Source organism: Lepisma saccharinum, chromosome 18 (genome assembly GCF_977018435.1).
Source record: "Lepisma saccharinum chromosome 18, izLepSacc3.1, whole genome shotgun sequence".
Taxonomy (NCBI): domain Eukaryota; kingdom Metazoa; phylum Arthropoda; class Insecta; order Zygentoma; family Lepismatidae; genus Lepisma; species Lepisma saccharinum.
The window spans coordinates 14827438-14846603 of record NC_139246.1 but is presented as its reverse complement, the minus strand read 5'-3'; the positions used below and the strand labels follow the sequence as shown (position 1 = coordinate 14846603).

Genomic DNA, 19166 nt, shown 5'->3' with positions numbered 1-19166 from the left:
TTGTGAGTAAAATTTGATTCTGCAATAAAAGAGGGGGGGGGTTCTCATTTGACAAAAATTAAGTTGGTATCAATTTTACCATCTACAACACCCTGCTATCGTGCAACACCTTCCAGCAGTATATATATTTTTTGAACGATGTGTATTTTTCAAGATATTTTTATTGACCAATACTGAACGAGGCTTTGTCTGTAATGCAAAAATGTGTCAACAACATCACCCATGATTCTCACCTGATAAACATCCGCATTTTTTATCTGTAAGTTTTGAACCACAATGTAGAAACTGCAAAGTATGAGTTGGAGTGATTTAATTACACGAGCACGGTATCTGTCACCAATTAACGGCCAAATATGCATCCAATAATCTTCCTCACATTTATCTGTTTACACTAACATCGAAGATATAAATGAACCCGAAACACGAAATTACCAAGAGAGGTAGTTTGAAGCAGTCACAGGAAACTACTGTCGTTTTATCAACAGCCACAGTCCAATATGAGTAAGTTATAGTTCGTTCGATTAATCTTGATTTTGAATGGTTCATAGTTTTGTAATTAATATGTATATTCATTTAAATCAACAGTGCAAAAGTGTACACAGGAAATAACATATTTTTTAAACGGATACGAAAGGAAGGCAATATCCCAGAAATAGCAATGTTAAAAACTTCAAAATACAAGTCATGTGAACAGTTCACATGTAACTTTTTTTCTTTCAGATTCCCGTGTGGTATTGCTTCTTCTGCTATTGGGACTATTGGCATGCCAAATGGCTAATGCTCGAGTTAGCTGTAAGTTGAAACACCTCAAATTATTAATCTTTGTAAATTCTGTGTGTTAGGTGTTTATTTTCCTTGTATGACCACACAATTTAAGCCAGAGTTGCAAGTAATTCAATTTTTTTCCCTCTCTCTCTCTCTCTCTCTTTCTCTCTCCTTCCCTGTGCATGTTTCTCGCCGATTCAATTTTTCATTCTCCATCACTTCTCTATTTCTCTCACTTATGTCCATGGCCGTAGGCAGGAACATTTTCGGGGGGGTGGGGGCGGGGGGTTCATTCATAATTCTTCCCATGGGCGTCGCCAGACATTTGAATAATAGTAATAATAACAATAATTATACAATAATAATTAAAATTTCATGATAATAAAACAATTTCATTCCATAATAATAATAATTATTATTATAATTATTGTTATATCCTTTTGGGGGTTACTCATTCCAGCAGATGAGTGAATATCCAGCACAAGGATTTTTCTTTTTCTTTTCTTTGCATTTCAGACAGTGTGTACTGAAATGCACAATTATTATACTTTGTTATTAAATTTTAGATACTTTATAGAAAAAGCTATAAAAGTTAGATGAAAATTTTAGTCATAACGTTTTTGTTGTTTGACCTAAATCTTAATTTTTGGAATTTTGAAAAGTGTGGAGCCAGTTACTCTTTTTAAAAACTTAGTCCGGTGCATGGATTGCAACCTCAATCGCGAACGTAACGCGCTACGAAACTGGAGATCCTAGGTTTGAACTCCTATCAAGGGCATTTTCGACTTTATCGAACAGGGAATTTAAAAGTTGGAAAGGGAATTTTGGGACAATCGTAAGGGAATTTTCAGTCTATATTCCTTGTGACGCAGGAACAACACTGGAAAGTGGACATCAGAAGTGATAATAGAGGGGTCGCGGGAGGGCTACGATTCCGGGAATAAATCCTGTTTCACTCAAGTTTCAGAATTCCAAATGTATGAAAATTCTTGCTTCATCGTTTCAACATTGTCTCCTTGTATTTTGTGATGCTTCGAAAAAAAAAAAAAAATTAGTTACAGATTTTTTGTTTCTGAACTTCCATTAATCTAACACGTCAGAAGTTTCGGGGGCGGGGGGTTGATCCCTAGAACTCCCCTCTAAATACAGCCATCCTTATGTCTTCTTTTTCTTCTCTCTCTCTGTGTTGTTTCCTTAATTATCTTCGTTTACCTTATTCTCTACCACTTCCTCCATCTTTGTATTTTTTTAATTTCACTTGAAACATTTCATTCTTATGATGACATGTAACAATGATGTTAAGACACCTAAATAATGTTCAGCTTTTCCATTTTCAAGCTCCCTTTATTTATATTTTGCGGGTACCGATGTACGACTTAATGTTTTTTGTATGTTCACGAACGATGCATTAATGTAGTTACACACACTCAAACATATTTCTTTCATTAAAATAGAACGTTGTCTATTTTTGTTCTCACATTAAAAAAAGTGCCGGTATGCGTACCGTTAGAAAAAAGCAGTGTGTGTAGCTATATATACGTTTCTCAAATTTCTACTGCAATTAACGGGGAATACTATTATTCAGATATATATTTAATTTTCAACATCTTTCTCATTTCAGCATCACGAAACCGGATCTCATCATCATCTCGGCTCCCATCATCATCTCGGCTCCCATCATCATCTAGGATCTCATCATCATCTAGGATCTCGTCATCCTCTCGAAGAAGTACGTAACATTTTCTATTTTTTAAGTGAAATACGTACATAAACAAGCATAAAAAACTGCCTGACTAATTGTTTTAGAATATTTCACATGTTTTTGTAGAGTTGTGAAGGTTATATTTCTTTAAAGTCAGATTAGGTAACTTGTGTTGTCGTGGACAGTCAATAGTATTGTAGACGGTAGGACGCCCGGCGCCTCCACCATTTAGTCTCAGCTCTCCCCGAGGGAACGGTGTCCGCTATAGGACAAGACGATGCTGGATCGTCGCATCCCGTTGCTCTAACCGCGTATCCTCCGGGAGAGTAGAGACCATACCGGGATAAGGCAGACCGATACTCTCTCCACATTAGATTTATTGATGTGGCTCTGGAGGTAAGGATTGTACACGGAATGCACACTCACTCACTTCCTAATCTGGCGACGCTTCCTTGAGCACAGCGTATCACCAGCCCAATAGCTTAGGCGTAAACTTCGATGACGAAAGAGAGCTCCACTTGCTACTGTGCTTGTATAGCAGGTAGGTGTATGACCTCCCCGTCGCGCTGGACATTTGACGTCGAGCTTACGTGGGCATTAGGCAAAGTTCGTGCGTCGCTTACAGCCTACCGGTGTACGGGAGTATTGCAGCTAGACGTAGTCACGGATATTTCTGGGTTGTAGAAATTCGATATGGAAATTAGATATAGGGGTCCCGGGTTCGAGTCCCGCTCGGGCATGGTTGTTTGTAAATGTCCATTCATCAATTTCATCCCTCATCCCCATCTTCGCAAATTAGCCAAGAGGCACAAAACGCGAAGTAAAATAAAACAAATCAATCAATCAATCATATGAAAATTAGATACTTCAAAACAAGAAAAACTCAATATGCTGACCAAGGCAGTAATTTATTTTATTATAAAACATAAACTAAACGTAACGTTTCAACCTTATAGCAAGGTCTTCTTCAGACTCTGCACCAAGTACAAATGTAACAAGGTACAAGAACAGGATGATATATATACACAAACATTACTCCCCTCCATTAGAAAGTTGATCTGGAAAATTCTAGCAGGTGGCTTTCCTTTGTCAACTGTACTTTCACCTAAAAGGCTAAACATATTTACTTCCATCTAGAATGTGGTTGAACTCTTTATCTCACGCTCTTTTTCCTTCATTTTTCTTCCTTCTTCTCTCTTCTCTTTCTCTCTTGTCCTTTCCACTCTTTCTAACACCTTCTTCGATTCTTTGTTTATCTTCAGTCCCCCATTCCAGTTCATTGTGTCTTCTTCACCTTTCTTCTCTATTTTCTTGGCCTCCTTCCATTTTCTCACTAGTATTATGGTTTTTGTGTGCTGACGTTTCAACATTTAAACAGTTGTCTTCCTCAGGTCTTTGTTTCGGCAATCGGTAATGAATGGCTGTTGTTAGACGAACAATCAGTACTGAGTTACCAATAAACCAAAAACTCGACCCACGTGGTGGAGTGGTTAGCATATCGCGCTACGACGTCAGGGGTCCCGGGTTCGAATTCTAGCCTGGGCATGGACGTTTGTGAGTGTCCATTCATCAATTTCATCATGTTACCACTCATCCCCATCTTCTCAAATTAGGCAAAAGTGGAACAAGAAGCGAAGTTCAATAAAGCAAATCAATCAACCAACCAAGAACCCTATGGCGTTGTCCTTGAACTTTGAACCCTTCCGCTACCAAAATTTGCTTCATCACATTTTCCTCACCTTTGTTCAGTTCTAAGTGCTTATATCATCATTTGAGCTAGCATTTGTATGTAATTACATATTCTATTCCTTTCTAGATACATACCTTGAACACGAAAATGTGAACAAATTATGTAACTGACACCATTTTGCATAAGTTTTGTTATATATTTTTACATAATTGCCAGGACTCCATGGGGCTTGGGGGGGCTCGAGCCCCTCCAATGTTAACGATGTGAGGGCAGAGCCCCCCAAATAATTTTGCTTTAGAGGACCTAATGTATAATTTTGCTTCTCTTGTAAAGTTTACTCTGAATTGGGCCACATGAACTTAACTTTAAAACACATTTGAAATGTTATAGACCATCAATTGGGGGGGCTGAGACCGCTAAACCATCAACTTTGGGAGGGGGGGCTATGATTTGATTTGATTTGATTTAGTTTATTTTACTTCGCGTTTTGTGCCTCTTGGCTAATTTGCGAAGATGGGGATGAGTGATGAAATGATGAAATTGATGAATGGACATTCACAAACAACCAAGCCCGACCGAGATTCGAACCCGGGACCCTTGGGAGGGGGGCTATGACCAGAGACAGCAAAACACATGACTTATTACTATGTACTAAGTATGTAATTATGAGTATTGTTAACATTTTTACTAAAAAGAGTTTCAAGAGACGATGTGCATGAACTAGGGTAGTGGATGGGACGTTCGGGCTACAAATGGCTATCACATGACATTCAGAACGAGATCATTGATATATTAGGGAGATCTGTTTTGCGCTCCGTGGTAGCAGATATTAAAAGTAGGGAATATTTTGCTATTATGGTTGACAAAACTTGTGACATATCCATCCGTGAACAACTAATATTCTGCATTCGAACTGTGAATAACAATTTTGATATTTTTGAGGAATTCATGGGCTTTTATGAGATTCCGAACAATGAGGCCAAAACGTAAAAAAGGGAGAGAGTGAGTAAATCATTAATTTATTTCAGTGATCAGAGCCCCCTCAATAATTTTGATAAGTCGGCGCCCCTGTGCCAGGATATTACATATCTTACATATTTGCTAATTTACTTTACATAAAACAATATATTTCCGCAATTTCTTCCTATCTTGATCCTTTTTCATATATTTTCGATCTCTGAAACACGATGAAGAAAATTTGTATTTCATGTGATGTCATATTTTCTAATCAATGTGATGCGTAGTGCTTCCGGTCATCTAGAATTGACTGCCAAGTCCAAAGACAGGTTGAAGAAAAAAAATACTGGAACTGTTATTTATCGAAAGATGCTGGAGTTTCTCTCTCCTCCCCTTTCTGGTTACATATTTTTTTTTTCGCTTTTAGGTGTAGGCAAACCACCTAGAAACTTGGCATAGGTCGACAAGAAATCTACTTTCCTGTATGTAGCGAGTTACACAATATGTTTGTTCCCTTGTACAAAAAGTTCAAAAGTAGCTATGTACTTTTATTCGATTGTTCTTTCTGTAGACCTTTTTTTTATATACAATTTGTTTCGAAAGTTACGAAGAGCTCCGTACATATTACATATTGTACAATCATTTTCGATGTGAAAAGTAATTCATACTTGACAAAATTGGTTTCTTAAATATGTGCACGTTGCTGTGTATCTTTATTTTATAAATTTGATTCAAATTAATATTAATTTGATGTCTGTAAAATTATATTGAATATGTTCAAATAAAATAAATATCTAGCAGAATTCTAGAAATTGTTTGGATACTCAGTTGTTATTAATATTACATATTATATGATAATACATATTTTGGTACATATTTTATCAATTATATTGTTACATATTTATGTACTTATTTTGTACTTTGATATTACATAAAAATTTGAGCTCTAATCATCATGAAGGGAAGAGAGTTACTCAACGTCACGTAGAACGTCGTTGATTTTTTTTGACAAGGAATGGGATTATAAGTATGGCTACACGGGACACAAAGGAAGAGGTAAATGACTGTCCACTTTAGTTCTCGATTTCTCTTCTCGGTACTACTGTAAGGACTTTAAAAGTTAAGCGAGGAAGAACGTCCACAGTTTGCAACATCAAAACATCGTTAATCTTGCTACGTCCTACTTCCAACAAACATGCTCATTTCCAGTGATGTGCATCTACGCGTAAACAACGGTAGTCTACATTCTACACGTAGACTATTTTATACACGTAGATTACGTAATCTATGTAAACAACATCGCGAAAGGTGATAACTTAGCAAAGGGCGCCGTGGAAGTAAAACAAAATTATACTGCGCATCAGTTGCTGATGTGTGAGGATAACTTTTCATACTCTTTCTTCCAAATTCGAACAATTTCTCACCTAGGAAGAAACTTAATATAGGAAATATTCTAGTGTTTTATGGAGAAAAGACCACTCTTGGCTCACGACTGCCATCTGTTGTTGTTTTTTGCATATTATTTATCTTTATCCATAGTTGATAATAGAAGAGACAAGAAATTTTTGTTGTAAATAGGGTTCTTTTGATTTCGTTAGGAACCAATATAGTTAAAAATGTCACTTTCCCTTCATGAAACCCTTGAAAATTAATTTTAAACCACTTTAGATTGTCTACGTAGTCTATGTAAACTACAACCCAATGTAATCTACGCGTATATTACGTGTAGACAACGCACGTAGACGTAAACTTATAGTCTACGGCACATCACTGCTCATTTCTCTGTAATATGGATGTGATTTCATCAATAATAATGAATCTCCTGGAAATCATTTCAATTAATAAGGTTAGCATACTCAATTTGTCCTCTAGTTTTTATAACTATTCTAAGATGAAGATAGGACTAGCTAGGTAAAAACAAAAACTTTTAAACTCAATCGTGGGCTTGTTTACACTCACTCAAATTGATTATAATTCCTTCACATTCACGAGTTTTAGTTTAACTACATAAATTAACTTGATTAGACCAAAAAGGTGGAATTAGCTTACAGTACAGGGTCTGTATATAAGAGTAATGAGACCAAATTCGGGGAAAAAAAGTATTGAATATTTCGCTACAAATCATTAAAATGCTTAAAAATAGGACCCTTGGGCGTCGACACACTTCTGACAACGAATTTTCCACGCTTGGAAGACGCCCTGGACGTCCTTTTCCAGAATATCCTTCAAGCAGCGCGTCGAAGCCACTTGCTACGGTCCCATGGCGGTGTCCTTTGAAGGCTGTCTTCACTCGGGGGAACAGGAAAAAGTCCGCCGGGACCAGATCGGTACTGTAGGGTGGCTGGGGAAGCGTTGTGATACCGTTCCGGGCCAGGTAGTCGTTTACTACGAATCAGGTGTGGCTTGGTGCATTATCACGATGCAGCATCCAATTGGCACAGATTTTTCTCATCTGAAAATCCTCGGTAATGATGGTATGCACAGTCATTTTATCAATTCCTACGCGGTCTGCGGTCCAACACTTAACCGCCGGTCTGAGTTCAACACATCACGCACACGTTGCACATTGTCCTCGGTTCTGCATCCTGCTCGGGGTTGGTCTTCCACGCACTCTCGGTTATCTTTGAATCACTTGTGCCATCTCAAAACAGCAGCTTTTGATAGACTTTCACTCCCGAACACTTGCTGGATCATGGCCGATTTTCCGAGTCCCACACAGAATTTAATGGCGTAGCGCTGTTCGATGGCACGTTGCATTTTTAAGCTTCGACCGAGCCTATAGACAGGGGTCCACTTAAACCACGATACGAACCGCACGGAAGCTCGTAGGCGACTGACGCTAGGTGCGATTTGAAGCTTACTTCCCCTCCATCGAACCCACCTGGAGCGAGCGCGCTGCGACGTACAGTCGCGTCAAAAACAATTTGGTCTCATTACTTTTTATACAGACCCTGTAGCTTCTGATAGGTCTTGAAGTTTTACTCCTTGTAAGGACACCTTCAATTTCCATCACTATTCTTACGAGTGGCTTGACTTGTGTTGTCAACGTTGAATACTTATCACAAGATAATCCAATATTGCAACGATTACCCAATGGTACCAGGTTGGCAACATGCATATTTTGTATTCAGTGCAGGACATGTTGTTCAAGAATCGTTGAGTATTCCAAAATGTTGCGCTATATCTCAACGTGTATCTTGTATGAAGTAATTTATGTATCTATTTTCTTTCAGCTCATGTTGGCTCGTGTCCATCTCCCTCATCTGTCGTACAAAGCTTCAGCAGATGTTCCAGCGACGTGGGATGTTTGTCATCAAAAAAGTGTTGCACAGATTCTAGAGGGACAAAATCTTGCGCCACTCCAAGAAGAAGTTGACTTTAAACTGTCAATTTTTAATCTCATTATGATTGAAGAGCTGTTGCACAACACAAAGTTAAACTATCTACGTTATGTGTGCTTCATTACTCGCTGATTTGTATGCATTGTTATCGTTTACTCTAACAAATAAATTAGTGACGAGAAATTTAATCCGATTGTCTAACTTATAAAATAAATACTGTATATGACAAACATGTCTCTGCATGTTGAAAATAAGACCTTTGGAAAATATTTGCATCTAAACGGGATGAGGAGACAGGTGAGTGGAAAAGTACATAATTTGTATTCATGTCCAGATATTATTAGAATGATTAAATCAAGAAGACTTAGGTGGGCAGGCCATGTGGCACGAATGAGGAAAGAAGAGTTTACAGAATTCTTGTTGGGAAACCTCATGGTAAGAGACCTGTAGGAAGGCCAAGACGAAGATGGAAGGATAATGCTGAGATGGACCTAAAGGAAATGGGTAGGGATGGAAAAGAATATATAGATATAGCTCAGGATAGGGACAGATGGAAGGCCTGCGTTGTTGCAGCCATGAACCTTCGGGTTTAAGAAGGCTAGAGAGTTAGTTAGTTAGTTACACGTCTCTGCATTTTAGAATTTCTTAGGGGGAAGGGGACTCGAAAATCTGGAAAAAAGATAAGATCCGAAATGCTGTTGGTGTGTGACCACCAACCACTGTGCGAATTAAGCTTTTTGCTTTGAGGGGGGAGGGGGGATGCCCACTCAGTGGCGTATTTGTGATTTCATTTTGGGAGGCAGTTTTAATTAGGGGTGGGGTAAGCAAATTTGTATGCATCATATGTTACCAGTCAGAAAACAAAATTATTGCGTTGCGATCTTAGAACATTGGTAGAGGTCATTAATTTTATGATAACATTTGCATGTAATTTGGAAATAGTACAGGGTGTCCATAAAGTCCCGGTACCATTCCGAGCTATGTTCTTTTGTAATGGTACCAGGATTTTTTATCACCATGTGTATTTACATTCTAAGAAAACCCATACAGAAAAAGAGCTAACGAATTAGTAACACCGACAACTTTAAGAAAGTTTTATTATTGCCAAGTTCAAACTTAAAGTTTCTTGTGAACACTTTGATAGGCCTACATGAGTTGAAGAATGGTGCCCTTCCTTTAATCCACAAGGCTGCATATTGATGGCTGGACTATTAATGGATACGAATGATCTTTCAATTGCGCTTTGTTACTTAGCTATACTATATGCTTTCAATTAAGTTTCCTTGAGGGGGAGAAAAACATCCCTGGCAGGGATAACAATAATGTTATTTTGCGGGCGATAACATTTTTCGTGGGGTGAGGACCCCGGCACCCACCACGTTAATTCGACTACCACTAACGTTACGGTAATATTGAAGCTAGATGTAGTCACGCACACTTCTGGGTTCAAAAAATTCCGTTGGAAGTCAATGCATTCTTTACAACCCATCAGTGGCGGCAATTAGGGGGGCGAGGGGGGGCAGTTGCCCCCACTTTTCGTCAATTTTGCCTATGCACTATGCTAAATCTTATCTACAAAGGGAAATATACTGTCTTTGCCCCTCCAGTTTTGGCACCTTGACTCAGCCCTAGTTTTGAAACCCAATCGCCGCCACTGCAACCCATAATTGTCCGTGACTGTACAATTGTAGATAAAGTAAATGGAAAATTCAACTCGCCAATAGACCTACCATGTGGAGGAGGCATACAGTAATTAGGATCCCATCATTTCCTACCTGCGAAGTAAATTTTCTCAACTCTATATTCTTTCTTATACGTTTTCAAAGTAAGTAAGTACATAGTGTATGGTAAGGGTATCGAGAAGACTATGGTAAGTTGTATGTGCTACTTTGTTGAATTGCATTGTTTAGCAGCGGTATGACCAGGAATTCCAATATGGCGATCGGGGTGAGTTGGCAATAGGAAGGAAGAGGTGAGGCTTATTGAGAAAATTGTTCTTCAATTAATTGTTTCATCAAAAATAGCTTAGCATAGACGCATTGTTTGTAATAATATACATATATTACATTAGTGTTATAGAGCAGTCTATTGCATTTCTATTTGTGATATAAAAATAACAAATAAACACTGGGTAAAAAATTCACTAAACACTTTTGTAATCTTCTTTTTTTAAGTTTGGAACATTTACGTTTCATATTATACTGTTCATTTGAACACATTTTTGTAATCTGTAATTTTAAGTCAGTATATTGTTTGAAATTGAGCATTGAGTTGGTGTTTCTTAGTCCGCTTTATGCACAGTAAGACTAATCGGGACTGGACCTACAGTTTAAAGTGGGATCCGAACCACTATGTGCCTCCACCGGGTATCGAACCCGGGACCCCTTGAATACAAGGCAACGACGCTACCACTGCGCCATAGGGAAGGCCGTATATTGTATGAAATAAAATATTCCTAAACATATATGATGGGTAGAATTACACATATTGTTAACTGACTTCGCGCATATAGTCAACTCACCCCATATACAGGGTGAGTTAACAATATTGACACAGTTCGAAGAAACAATAACTTTCCAAGTTGTAGGATTATGGTGCAATAAAAATTCATCGTGGCCAAGGAAACTACAGGTATTGCTCATAGTAGTTCAACAATAGTAGATAGTACTTTTTAAGAGCTGCAGAAATTTAAACATAGAAACATGGTCAACTCACTCCGGTCTCCCCTTATAAATCTTGGGGTTTAATTTCTGTACATGTTTTTTTTTACAAAGTACTACATCTATCACTGGACGAGGAATTGCATATAATGCAAAAGAGCATGGGCCAACATATCTTATGTTTTTCACATGGTTGACCTTCAAAGTTTTGGTCATGTGAGTTTTGGAACACCCTGTAGTATCTCCAAAGTACGAGTTGGAGAGATTTAATTGTACGAAGACAGTTCAACCACCAATAGAATAGAATAGAATAAAATGGTCTTTATTTAAGGAGGCGTGTTTCGGCCTCATGGGCCGTTCTTACAACCAACTCTTGTCAAAGATACAATAAATGAATAAAAACAAAAAGAAAGAAAAAAAAACACATAATGATCATGATAATACAATAAAGATAATATAAAGATTATACAATGATAAAATAATACATTGAATAGATTAGTATATATACTGTTGAGTAAAGATAAGTAATAAGTCTTCGGTAGTTCAATGTGTATGCGGGGGGGGGGGGGGTAGGTTAGGTATGCATTATATGATGTATAAGTGCAGGTGCAATTGTTAACATATGAAGGTTAATTAAGTTGTTGGGACAATAGTAAGTTCTTCAGATTTTTCTTAAAACTTTGATGGCAAATAATGTGAGTCAATGGTGCAGGCAGTTTGTTCCATTCCCTGATCCCTGTAACAATGATGGACTTGTTATATGTGGCGGTTTTATGTTTGGGGATTTTTAGATTGTGCTTGTTGCGGATATTATGTTCGGCTGATGTTCTACGAGAACAGATCTTATCGGATAAGTATTTTGGGGAGCCACTCTTAAGTATTTTGTGCATCAAGGTGAGTGTTAAGTATTTTCTTCTATTGTTAATGTTTAGCCAAGAAAGTTTCTTTAAATAGGGGGATACATGTTCCTTTCTGTTTAGGTTAAATATGAAACGTATACAACAATTCTGAATCAACAAGACTTAAAAAAATATGTATCCAATAATCGTACTCCCGTTTATGTTTATACTGCCAATGGAAGATATAAAATAAATCGAACAAAAAATGAAGAAAGAGAAGGTGGAAGCAGTCACAGGAAGCTGTTCTCGTGCATATCAACATACACAGTTTCATATGAGTAAGTTTGTCTAGCTTCTTATAGTTAGTTCGTTTAAATATTGATAATGGTATATTCCACGAAAAGTGGTCATTCTCCATGTAAATAACAAAATGAATTAATATGGAAATTATTAATGTTATTAATTGCATTGAGGTTTAGATGTTTGTGAGTGCATATAATTTGCGAATTTCACAAATAAAAGTTGCTAACATATCCAGCGTATATGCTTCACAGACCAATGAAGTCAAAATATGCTACATTTTTAATCCATCACACACGTAACATACTTTGTTAATGCTTTTCGTGGATTCAGCCTATACCATCAGGGGTGTCCATGCCCCCCTAAGGTCGAGCACGCATCCCCCCCAAAATCGTTCTTAAACCCCCCCAAGAATTGCTCATCATACCCCCCACACAAATAAAGTTTGGATAAACATGCAGTAATTTATTTTTGTTTAAATGTCGATAATTTGATTTCATTTTTTTAAAAAATAAATTTTCGAAATATTTAAGTTTTAGACAACGAAAACTGAAGCATGTTAAACTATCCAGCCAGTCGTAGCACAGGAACACATAGCCTACAGGCGAAACAAATCGTGCCTGAAATCGTACAACACTAAAACTGAAGTCCTCATGTCGGAAGTTCCGAGCCGACTAGGCACTACCACAAAGAAACACCAGGCAGTTTACCACTGGCCGAGATGCCAACAATAGGCACATGAAATTCGAATCCTTTCATTGTAGTTCAAATTAAAAGACGAAAAAAGATAAAGCGTGGCTCACTTTCATGTTTGCTAGCATAAAACGTGCAAAACTGCTCAGGCTCACTGCCATTGTTAGTGTACTGAATCAACCTTATTTTTAATAGTTTGTCTGCTTTACTAACTTTGTATTCATGCGAACAGCACGCCCCCCCCCCCCTCAAACCGATTCTAAAGGCCTAAGAGGTGGTGTTTTATTTCAACCCAATTGCCGCCATCACCCACAGATAGAAAGAAAAACTAATAACCATAACTAAAAATCAATAACAAGTCAATCAAATGAAACGATCACCGCATTTTTGTGTGAAGATATATAGAATTGGTAGCTAAACTATAAACTTTTGTTACCCCCCCCCAAAAAAAAATCGCCCCTCTGTGGGCACCCCCTGTATGCCATCATATTCAAGCTTTTCTCATATGTCAGCCGACACCATTATTTCATGAAATCAGTTCAATATGAATATTTTAATCCAATCTCATGTCTAGAATGTTAAATTTTGCATGGAAAATGTCACACACGTAACGCTGGAATGTCCCAATTTAATTTTTTTTATATTTGTTGTGGTTAATATACATATCTGTTTACTTTAGCAGTACAAAAGTGTGCACAGGACAACATCATATGTTTATAATTGGATTACACACGTAGACAGCAATTTAAAGAATAAAAATCTCTACATGTAAAGATATATAAGAACAGGGGCGGCTCAAGATAAAATTTTCATCCGAGCGAGGTGGATTTTTGTTCCCCCTCCCCCATTTCTACCCTTCAACCTCTCTAACTTTCCACCATGGTTCCGCTACTTTCCACCATCTCTAAATAAAAACATGACCATGTTGTATATTTAAGGTTTAACGAGGATAAATAGCTGCCTTATTTTCTAATACCATAAGTGTTACTCTTAAAGAACACGTTTATTGTAGGTGTGTGTATATTTAATACCTAGATAATAATATCAAAATAACACTGTTATACATAAATTGCTACCGAAAGCGGCGCCCTGGGCAGTCACGCGGCCTTTAAGCCGCCCCTGCATACACATACAACCCACATAAATTGAGGTCTCCACATTGTCTCCACTTATATTAAGAACCTCAAGGTTCAAAGTTCGAATGTCGACACTTATAATAGGCTATTTCACCTTTAAAAATACCCAAAAAGCTGAAAGTACTTTGAAAAAAGAAAATCAGTTTTACCTGATACCTACACACCATTCACGAGTTATAGGAGGCAGTTTACCCACTGTACCCCCCGAGAATTACGTCGAATTTTCTCTTAATTGACAGATTTCAATGTTTTACGTAATGTAAAAGTGCTCCCAGCTTTAGGAAAGCACAAATAACGGAGATATTTGATGCCAAAGAATGGCCCACGTAAGTTAAAACCTTCAATTGTATAGTATTCTCGCAGCTACTTGTTAATAAAAACTGTTTGTATGCACTCTAAAATAGCGAAAGAACGTCGAAAATAACTATCAGTACCAAACCTAACTACGTAAAATTATAGCTGCTATTGTGGAAAGTCGTTTTGGGTGCTATATTCACTTGCGTGAAATCTTCGGGCTAAGGCAACAGACGTACTTTACTTCACAATAACACATTTCCGAGAGCTAAAATCAACTGAAAACGTTCAAGAACAACAAAATCTTCATAAACCATGCAAAATGTTTCACATTCTCCAGGGGGGTACAAAGGATCAAGGACAGAGGCGTCTCGTGCGGTGCATGCTGCGCATGCGTCAATTGTGGGAAAAAAGACAGCTTGCTCTGCGACGACATTCATGAGCATTTCTACATTCTAATTTCTTCATATAGGAGAAGTATTTACTTTACACGAGAGCGCTGAACTAAGCTTATATTGCATTTCTTGGATCTGAAGTGAAAGAAAGTAATAATTATTTTCCCACAATTGATGCATGCGTCACTCGAGATCCAAGAAATGAAAGGGCTCGACCAATGAATGCGTGAGAGAGAAAAGGTTAATTTTTGTTTATTTTACTTCGCCTTTCTGCCACTTTTGGCTAACTCCGAATATACTCTCACGAACATCGGTTCTCTTACTCGGAACCCATGATGTCGTAGTGAGCTGTGCTAACCACTATGCCACGAAAATGTTCTTAATGAAAATCCACTGAGCACCCCAAAAAGCTAGGCTGCCTGCCAGACCGTAGTCCCACGTGTGAATGTGAAGTAATTATGTACCTATTTTCTTGCAGCCCATTCTGGTTCGTGTCCACCATCCTCATCTGTCTCGCAAAGCTTCATCAGATGTTCCAACGACGTGTCATGTTCGTCGAGAAAAAAGTGTTGCTGAGATTCAAAAGGAACAATATCTTGCACCACTGCAAGACGAAATGGACTTTTCAATATCAGTTTTTAATCTCATCCAGTGATTGAAGAACTGTTCAAAATAAAACAACAGGAAAGTAAACTAAGTGCAACTATTATTTGGTATGTGGTGTTCCATTTCTTGCTGACTTGTATGCACTGTTACTGTGTATTTTCTTTAAAGAATAAAGTGTTGACATAAAATTTAACGTCAAATTGACCCTGAACATGATAGTGGCGTTAGCTCTCTTTGACCCTGAAGGTGAGAGTGACGTTAGGTCTCTTTGACCCTGAAGAAGAGAATGACGTTAGGTCTCTTTGACCCTGAAGATGGAAGTGACGTTAGGTCTCTTTGACCCTGAAGAAGATAATGACGTTAGGTCTCTTTGACCCTGAAGGCGAGAGTGACGTTAGGTCTCTTTGACCCTGAAGAAGAGAATGACGTTAGGTCTCTTTGACCCTGTAGATGGGAGTGACGTTAGGTCTCTTTGGCCCTGAAGAAGATAATGACGTTAGGTCTCTTTGACCCTGAAGGCGAGAGTGACGTTAGGTCTCTTTGACCCTGAAGAAGAGAATGACGTTAGGTCTCTTTGACCCTGAAGATGGGAGTGACGTTAGGTCTCTTTGACCCTGAAGGTGAGAGTGACGTTAGGTCTCTTTGACCCTGAAGAAGAGAATGACGTTAGGTCTCTTTGACCCTGAAGATGGGAGTGACGTTAGGTCTCTTTGACCCTGAAGGTGAGAGTGACGTTAGGTCTCTTTGACCCTGAAGAAGAGAATGACGTTAGGTCTCTTTGACCCTGAAGATGGAAGTGACGTTAGGTCTATTTGGCCCTGAAGAAGATAATGACGTTAGGTCTCTTTGACTCTGAAGATGGGAGTGGCGTTAGCTCTCTTTGACCCTGAAGGTGAGAGTGACGTTAGGTCTCTTTGACCCTGAAGAAGAGAATGACGTTAGGTCTCTTTGACCCTGAAGATGGAAGTGACGTTAGGTCTCTTTGACCCTGAAGAAGATAATGACGTTAGGTCTCTTTGACCCTGAAGAAGAGAATGACGTTAGGTCTCTTTGACCCTGAAGATGGAAGTGACGTTAGGTCTCTTTGACCCTGAAGAAGATAATGACGTTAGGTCTCTTTGACCCTGAAGATGGGAGTGACGTTAGGTCTCTTTGACCCTGAAGGTGAGAGTGACGTTAGGTCTCTTTGACCCTGAAGAAGATAATGACGTTAGGTCTCTTTGGCCCTGAAGATGGGAGTGACGTTAGGTCTCTTTGACCCTGAAGGTGAGAGTGACGTTAGGTCTCTTTGACCCTGAAGAAGAGAATGACGTTAGGTCTCTTTGACCCTGAAGATGGAAGTGACGTTAGGTCTCTTTGACCCTGAAGAAGATAATGACGTTAGGTCTCTTTGACCCTGAAGATGGGAGTGACGTTAGGTCTCTTTGACCCTGAAGGCGAGAGTGACGTTAGGTCTCTTTGACCCTGAAGAAGAGAATGACGTTTGGTCTCTTTGGCCCTGAAGATGGGAGTGACGTTAGGTCTCTTTGACCCTGAAGGTGAGAGTGACGTTAGGTCTCTTTGACCCTGAAGAAGAGAATGACGTTAGGTCTCTTTGACCCTGAAGATGGAAGTGACGTTAGGTCTCTTTGACCCTGAAGAAGATAATGACGTTAGGTCTCTTTGACCCTGAAGATGGGAGTGACGTTAGGTCTCTTTGACCCTGAAGGCGAGAGTGACGTTAGCTCTCTTTGGCCCTGAAGGTGAGAGCAGGGTTATTAATGGTCCAGGAAACCTTAAATTCTAATGGCTATCGCTGCAGAACCGGAATCTGTTTTCTCGCACAATTTAAATTCGGTCCAAGATGCGTATTTTTTATTGATAAAAGGTTCCTGGACCGAATTTAAATTCATCCGGAATAAAGGTTCCTGGACCCAATTGAAATGCTTTAAATATGAAAAGGTTATACACTGTCTAGAATGCATTTACGTTTGCTGATTTTCTCTCCCAGTCAGGGATTGAACTTATTTACAATTCCTGGACCAGGGTTGGCCGATTAAAAGTTGCTTTCTAAAAATGTCCGCGAGTACGTTTTACATTGGAGTGTTACACTGCGGTTGTAGAAACCGCAGGAAATAAATCATAACGCTGTTGTTCTCTCGTGGGCCAGGTTCAAAAACTCCCTTTTCGAAGAGTGACTGTACATGACGCAATGAACTATAATAGTGGCGTCACATGGAGTTCAAACAAACCCGTCACATGTTGCTCCGGCATCCGATCCAGGAACCGCAGCCAATAGGAACCGTCGATGAGGTAACGTCAGGTGTTCCCAGCAGATATCACAACAGGGACGGGTAGTGTTGCTAGTACCAAGTGAAGGAACATGCGCGAGAGAATGGGGCTACATGGAGAGGGGTAACTTGACTACAGCGTTTGCGTCTCGCCCATTTCTACCTTGTACCTTAGATTCTCGAGGCAGACAGCATCTGGATTAGTCTTTCATGCTCACAAGTGGATAATTGTTTATCGTCAGGTCCGAAATCGATCCAAGTTGCGTATTGTTTCATTTCAATAAGGAACTTGGACCCTATTTAAACTGATTAAAAAAAAAAAATGGTTCCTGGACCGTATTGAAATTGAAACTGGAATAAAGGTTCCTGGACAGTATTTAAATTGATCGTGAAAAAAGGTTCCTGGACCGAATTGAATTACTTTACAGATAAAAATGTTCTTTACGGTCTTAAGTAAAAACTTCTTACTGTGTAGTCCTTAAATTTTATTCAACAATATATGGGTGACATCAACATGCTCAACATTGCCTTGTTACGAGATATATATACCGAAATATAACAAAGCGAAGAACTTGTTTCCCTAATAAGTGTTAAATTTATTTAGATCTATTTACACCGATCTAAATACCATTTTAGAGCGACTGAAAATATAAATATTTCCTAATAAAATCCGTTGAAACATTTTTGTAGTTATGTAGATATATTTTGCAGCCGATTAGGATTTACTTGTAATAAATAAAACTGTGCATAATCTAAGAAAATACATTGTGGGAATTCCAGTAACAACTGGTTTAGCCAATAAGGTAGGTCACAATACAGAAGCAGAATAAAATGAAGGTTAAATTCTATTTGTAACGTCGGGAGAAAAGATTGAACACTCGCTGTACAAGCGCAAACAAGCTTAGAGTCCTGGAAACGCTCTTATATGGTATTGACTTGCGGTGTTTGTAGATTAGACGAAGAATGTAGACAGCGAGGGAAGAAAGCAAAGAACGGAAGATGGCTGGTGAAGAAGGCAGATAACGGATAAGTCGAAAAGCAAGACGAAACATTCTTCTTCAACTGAGAAGTCAATTCACAAAGCAAGCGCTCTGCCCAACAACAACGGTTTGACGGCAACCGTTGGATGGACAACAGTGGCCCTGGAGCTTTGTAGGTTATGCTGGATTTCCCACAGCAGGGTTCGCACGGAACGCCACTGTGTTTTGATGCCACTATCACTCAGTACCTATATAAATTGGTAGCTTGATAGGCCTGAAATTGAAGAGAAATATATCAATGGAAAATATATCTTTGAAAAAGGAAATATTTGCAGTTTCACACACACCTTAAATTCATTTGATGTGTGCACAACGTCGACGTTGAGGTGGCACTCCCATTCTAGCCAAATCTTCTGAAGCATGTCTTGCATGATGTTTCTGATGGCAATGTCGATGCACTTTCGCAATTCTAGCAGTATCTCTGGAAGTGGAGGAACGTAAATATTGTCTTCAGAGGAAGAAATAACAGACTTGAGGT

General features: G+C 38.7%; 1 protein-coding gene across 1 annotated transcript; it reads left to right on the top strand.

The window, feature by feature from the left end:
* Positions 1-449: 449 nt before the first annotated feature.
* Positions 450-8631, top strand: LOC146001866 (uncharacterized). Its single transcript, XM_083139576.1, has 4 exons — positions 450-501; positions 721-792; positions 2387-2494; positions 8348-8631. The coding sequence occupies exons 1-4, from the start codon at positions 498-500 to the stop codon at positions 8488-8490; spliced, it is 327 nt and encodes a 108-aa protein (XP_082995702.1). The 5' UTR covers positions 450-497; the 3' UTR covers positions 8491-8631.
* Positions 8632-19166: the final 10535 nt, after the last annotated feature.

Coding starts and splice junctions, on each gene's coding strand:
- LOC146001866 (XM_083139576.1), top strand. Junction 793..2,386: donor GGCTAATGCTCGAGTTAGCT/GTAAGTTGAAAC, acceptor TTCTCATTTCAG/CATCACGAAACCGGATCTCA. Junction 2,495..8,347: donor CTCGTCATCCTCTCGAAGAA/GTACGTAACATT, acceptor ATTTTCTTTCAG/CTCATGTTGGCTCGTGTCCA.